Genomic DNA, 6,261 nt, shown 5'->3' with positions numbered 1-6,261 from the left:
GACAATGTACGCCAGACATGTGAACTAACTTACATGATTGGGCATGCGAATGCATGTTCACATCTTTGAAAGTTCACAATCTGAAGGTCTGCTTTTAGGAAGAGGACTTACTGTACATGCTTTAAAATGTTGTGTAATCCACCCTTATGACTTGCTTCCTGTCCCAGATCCAGTTGACAAGACCCATTTTCTATCCCCTCTCCGAGTCCCAAAAAGACATGCACACAGAGCTATCATCTTACAGTGATTTTCAACAGGTCTTCCAGCTGCCTTTTGGGGGGCACTGCTGCTCTCTAAGAAAAAAAAAAGCCAAGAATTGTGTCTCTGCTGTGATTCTTGGAGCCTCTATGCACTAAGTTCTTGTCTGACTGGGGCTCATCTCTGAGATCAAGGCATCATGAAGCCAAGCTTACCAGGGCATGGACCTCTATGTTCAGATCAGGAAGGTGGATGGCTAACATAGGACCTTCTAGAAGTATCCTACCATCCCTAGTACACTCCAGAGTCTTGAACACACACTACAGGATACCAAGAAAGTTTACAGAGAAAGTACTAGTGAGGTCAAAACCAAGTCTAGGACCGACTCCCTGTGAAAACACTAACAAAGAAAAATAGTCTTGGAAACCCACCTGAGGAACATCCTAAACTAAAATATATTATGACCTTGTGCATCTCAACAAATTCAGGTCCAGCTTAGTACTCTAAAAGTAAGGCAGACATTTGAGGGCATAGTGTTTATGCAGTCATTATTCTGTATCCTGTTTTCCCGTTTCCTGGTTCTCCAACTCCTGTCTGGCAATCCACCTTGGGTTCCAACACTTGCCTCAACCTTCCTTTCCCTTGACAACCTATTTTTAGACGTATTTTTCTGTCTCAAATTGGTGCTGCCCTCAAGACACAACTGTGGAATGTATGGTATCTGAACCCTACACTGCATCTATAAGAAATTGACATCTTACCACTGTGATCTGCTTTCTTTCCCAGACTTATTTGACCAGACCCACTTTCTATGTACTCCAAGGAAAAAAGATGACACCAGGACCCGTAGACTCTCATCAACTGAGAGCCAAGAGGACAGAGGTAACATTTGCAGTATTTATCTGCCTTTACCACACCTCATCCTACCTGCAAGAGGCTTCATGCTACACTTTTAAATATGTGTCCACCTCTTATTATAAGTCCACATACATTTAAGTGGAAATGTCAAGCTCTAGACAAGAGCCATCCAACAGAAATTTCTGTAACGATGTTTTAAATCTGTATGGTGCAATATGTTAGCCACTAGCCACATGTGGCTACCGTGCACTTGGTATGTGGCTAGTGTGACTGAGGAGCTGAATTTTAAATTTTATTTCATCGTAATGTATATTGATAAAGCCACAAAAGGCTAGTGGCTAACATATTGGACAGCACAACCCCAGACAGCTCCAGTCAAGCAGATGCCAGCACCAGAGTTAAAAACTGAGAGTTTTAGAATGGTGGGAGCAGGACCTCCATGAGAAGGACCAGGTAACCTAGTCCCCATGCCCTGGGTGGGGCCACTGCTCTCTCCAAGGAGAACCTTAACAGGATGGGCAGAGGCAGCTATTCAATGAACTTGAAAATGAGGCAGGGTCAAGAGCCTAATGGGGTCCTAACCTAATAAGGTATGAGATAAGGAAATGAAAGAAAGGGAGATGTAAAGATGGAGGTGGAGGAGGAAAAAGAAGAAGATATCTCCTAGTGGACTTAGTGCTAAGACCAAAGCTGGAGAGCTCTAAAACCTCCATTCCATCCTTCTCCTCTACCCTTCATTATTGTTATATTTCATGGAGGGACCATTACACATCTCCTCATGCAAATCCTTCATTTTGCAGCGGAATAGGCCCAGAGGGGCGACTGGGTTGTCCACAGACGTACACGGAATCTGTAGCAGGACCAGGACCAGACGGTGTCTTCCCCACTCTCAACCCCAGATGCCCTCCCCCCACCCCAAACAGCTCCACTAAAGGGAGGCAGAGCCGCGGAAGGAGAACTGCAGGTAGACGATGAGCAGGCAGAGGGAGGCCCAGAAGAGGCACCAGCGAAGAGAGAAGAAGTTGTAGCCCAGACCCGCCTGGGCCCTCGACTTGGAAGCCTCTGAGAAGCCGTGGGTGGCCGCCTCCTCCTCCAGCAGCTTCTGGCTGGGCTTCCAGTGCACGATGCCCTCCTGGCAGGCCTCGCAGAACTCGGCCCGATGCGGCCCGATGTCTGGGCGGCAGGCCACGTGGATGCGGTACTGGCCGCCGTCCTCGTCATAGCACTGCTCGCGGAGGCTGGTGATGAGGTTGTCCACCAGGCTCTCGATGTTCTCCTCCAGCATGCTCGACTCGTCCAGCCGCGCCGTGCCGCACTCGTAGCACAGCTGCTTGAAGACGCGCATGCGCACCGATCCCGCCCGCTGGGCGCGGTCCAGGTACATGTGGAAGAGGATGACCACGTGGGAAGACTGCCAAGTGTGCCAGCACCAGGAGCAGTGGAACCTGCCGCGAGGGGAAGGAGGGATGGCGAAGGTGGGCCTCCCAGCGACAGCCCGCCCTGAGGAGCTGGGAAAGAAAAACCCCGTGTGCCTGTGCCTGGATGTGGAGGCAGAGTGTTTACCACCCTGTGTGATCATTAGCGCTCCAAGATCAGCCCGCCTCTTCCTCCTGCTGGTGAGGTCACCGGGACCTAAACCGCATCCCCAGGAGCCGGTGCTGGAGCCATCTGGCATCCAGCAGTGCTCTGGAGCCCGCATCCTGCACACACTCCTGCAATCTCTACTGGTCCCAAGCCTAGTGCACTCTGGGCTTGAGCCTGGATGCTGTGCAGCGTCGCTTCCCTCCTCTCTGGGCTTAATTTCTCACCTGAGAAATGCAGTGTGATGGTGTCCAGTAAGGGTCCTTCCTCTGTGACCCTGATAAGGGAATGACCTGCACCATCTAACTCATGTGTCTTGCTTGTTTTGGAGAGAAGAGATACCTGTAACTGTGCCAAGCACAGGCCCTGGCACACAGTGAGCCCTCAGTAAACTACCCATAATGATTGGATAGATGGACAGGTGGGTGGGTGGTGGACTGGCCCTAGGAGGAACTACCAAATTCAGTCTCTAAGCCTTCACAAAGAACACTCTCTGATCTTTTGGCAAGTCGTCTCTAGATCTTACTTCAGCCCTGCGGTGGGGGCAGGAAAAGTGGATAGTGGTCCCTGTTCCCACCACTCCTACACACACACACACACACACACACACACACACACACAGGCCATTTGGTCTAACCTGGTCCCCCTAGAGCCCTAGCCTCAGGTAGCACGGAGGGAGGTGCCTGGGGCCATCTAGCAAAGCCTCACTACCCCCACCCCCACCAGCGCTTGCATACTTTTAGTGATGGAGTACCTCCAGGGAAGTTCCTTCCATCCCTGAGATGAACCTCTTTAAGGCCTCTGTTATAGAGGCTTCAAAGGCACTCAAGTGTCTACTGGGCTGAGTCCGCCCTCATCACTGGTCCTTTCTGGATCATTGTATAATGGCCTTGAAGGACCCTCATGAGGAGCTTAATTCAATCTAACAGACACCACTCAGCACCTACTGTATGCCAAGCACCAATCAGCTCAGGCTGTGGGATAGAGATGAAGTCAGGCCAGCCCCTACCCTGGAGCCATTTCAAATGAGCACAGAACAATACCCCAAATAGCCCAAGACAGGGTTGGCAGGGTAGAGGAGCCTGACATCTCTTGAGCCAGAAGAACTGGACCAGGTCTGACAGCTTCGAAATAGCTGTGTACAAAATGAGCTCAAGAGCAGCAGTTCTGCAGCCCTGCCTGAGGCCAGCAGGAAACCATGGGTCACCAGCTAGGGATCAGACAGGCTGATCCCCAAGGCAAGAGGAGACAGTACCCCCAAGCTCAACCCCTGAACCCCTGAGCCCCAGCACTTAAGTTTCCAGTCCTCCCACCAGCCAGCTCAAGTGTTTTGTTTGTTTGTTTGTTTGTTTTTTGAGTTGGAGTCTTACTCTATCGCCTGGGCTGGAGTGCAGTAGCATGCTCACAGCCACCCCAGTGTCTACCTGCTGGGCTCAGGCGATCCTTCCACCTCAACCTTCCAAGTAGCAAGAACTACAGGCACACGCTACCATGCCCAGTTTATTGTAGAAATAAGGTCTAGCCAAGTTGCCCAGGCTGTTCTTGAACCAGTGAGCTCAGGCACCTCAGCCTTCCAAAGAGCTGTGATGACAGGCTTGAGCCATTGAGCCTGGCCAGCTCAAGTGTTTTATGTCTTCAGCCTTCTCCTATACCTTTTACACTCAAGACAGTCCAGGGTTGCTTCCCTACCATCAAGTCAAGCCCCAAATCTTAAATTCAGAAACATTAGAGCTGGGGACTGGGGAACTTAAGAAGTAGCTAGTTAGCCCTTCATTATACTGAGAGGAGACTGAGGCACAAAGACTAAGAGAGACATTCATGTACACACAGCTAGTTGGAGGCAGAGCCTGTGCTTAGCACACAACAGGTTCCCAAAAGTGCTTCTTGAGTTGATTGAATTGACATGACCCAGCCAGACTCTGCCTCTCTCCACCTCTTTTGTTACAAGACACATTCGCTCTAATACTTGCAGGTCTTGGAATAAAATTGCAAATGTAAGCTCCCTACCCACAGCGTGCCTTCTAATTTCCACCCTCAGCACCATCCTGCACCACAAGAACTGTCACATGCAGGCACACGTGAACAACTCAGTCCTTGTGTCCAAGTTCTCATCACACCTCTAGAATACAGCTACCTAATGGCCTCCCTGAATTCAAGGGCCCAGGAAGAGGACTGCATAGCTCCTGCAGATGGACTTGAGACAGTTTGGGCAGGGATTTCTGTGGCCCCAGTCCCAAATCATGGTCTAGAAGGAGAAGAGGCATGTGGGTTTTAGATGATCTTGTCCCCTTTGCCTCAAGAACTCCCTGCCCTGTGGTAGATGTGCAGCTCTTATAAATCATGGAACCTTGGGTCCCAAAGACCTAAGAGAAGTTCTGCTCAAAGTTAAATCTTGTTATCATAGACTCATGGATAATAGAGCTGGAATGGACTTGAGTGATCATCTAAGGTCAGCCCTTTCATTCTGTAAGCATAAAAATTGAAAGATAGGAAAAGAAATTTTCCCAAGTTCACAGAGCTAGTTTGGAGTAGAGCTACTTTCTAGTACATGGCAGGTGGTTATACATGTTTTTGCATTCAAATCAAATAGAATTAATTAACTAAACAGGTCCAGGATAGAGCATAGCCACCTCTAACTCCACAACCTTAGATTAAGACTTTTCCCAGTAGACCTTATTGCCTTCTTTCTTTAGTTTCAACCACTCTTCAAATGTCAGAGATTGCAGGGGCACTGAAGAGATTATAGGTCTTCATTTAATATAGAAAACTGAGATCCAATGATAGAACATACCTTGTCCAGGGTCATCCAGGGAGTTAGGGGTGCAACTAGGATTAGGACCAAGAACTCCATGACCCGCTTGGCAGTTCTTTCTCTGCCTTACCTCTCTCCCCACCTGAGCCGACACCAAAATGAGACTGACCCCAGGACCAACCCGGTCTCTTCTCAGAAAGTGCCCAGGGCTATGACCTGCCAGGGCCTTCCCCACTGGGCTTCTCACCTGCCTGAGGCATGCTGCTCCAGGTACTGCTTCCAGCCAGGGGCCAACTCGTTGGGCTTCAGGTTGGGGTCTATGATGAGTTCCCAGCTATCAGCAGGCTTTGCCACCTCCATCTTCTCATAGAAGACTTTCTTCCACTCACAAGTGGTCAAACTTGTACACATGGTTTTGCTGGCAGAGGTGAAAGTTTGAGCTCAACTTAAGTGAGAACACAGAAAGCACCTGGAGAGGTGCAGGGCAATTCAGTCTCTATGGTCTGAAAATCCACACCAATAGGGCTAGGAGGAAACAGGACCTGGTTGCTTCCTTTGTTACCTTGGAGCCTGTTACCGTGGTAGCCGGGCAGGGCACCAAGGAGACAAGGGAAGTCCCAAGGGGCATTTTGGGGCCCTGAGTAAGGCTTCAGAGACAGAGTTGGGTAGTGACACTGACTAACTGGAGCCATCAGGGTGGGAAACCCAACCCCAGACCACACTTACCAAATCTCCAGAGGTTTCCAGGAGGCAAGATCTACTTGGTGAGCCTCTTCACACAACTACTCTTCTAACATTTTCCACTCATGTGCTATGGTAACCATGACACCCTAGGGAGTAGAGGAGAAACAAGGGACAGGGAAAGGCAGATC

At 49.8% G+C, this 6,261-nt stretch overlaps 1 protein-coding gene across 1 annotated transcript; it reads right to left on the bottom strand.

Annotated features, from left to right (window-relative positions):
- Positions 1-1,984: 1,984 nt before the first annotated feature.
- Positions 1,985-5,900, bottom strand: RTP2 (receptor transporter protein 2). The gene is made up of 2 exons (XM_008058481.2): positions 5,637-5,900; positions 1,985-2,501 (listed from the first exon to the last, which is right to left on the bottom strand). Exons 1-2 carry the CDS (start codon positions 5,798-5,800, stop codon positions 1,985-1,987), a joined length of 681 nt encoding a protein of 226 aa, XP_008056672.1. The 5' UTR covers positions 5,801-5,900.
- Positions 5,901-6,261: the final 361 nt, after the last annotated feature.

This window comes from Carlito syrichta, unplaced genomic scaffold (assembly GCF_000164805.1).
Source record: "Carlito syrichta isolate Samal-C Ts95f unplaced genomic scaffold, Tarsius_syrichta-2.0.1 Scaffold303360, whole genome shotgun sequence".
Lineage (NCBI taxonomy): Eukaryota > Metazoa > Chordata > Mammalia > Primates > Tarsiidae > Carlito > Carlito syrichta.
The sequence above is the reverse complement of the archived record's forward strand: the minus strand, read 5'-3'. Positions and strand labels throughout refer to the sequence as shown.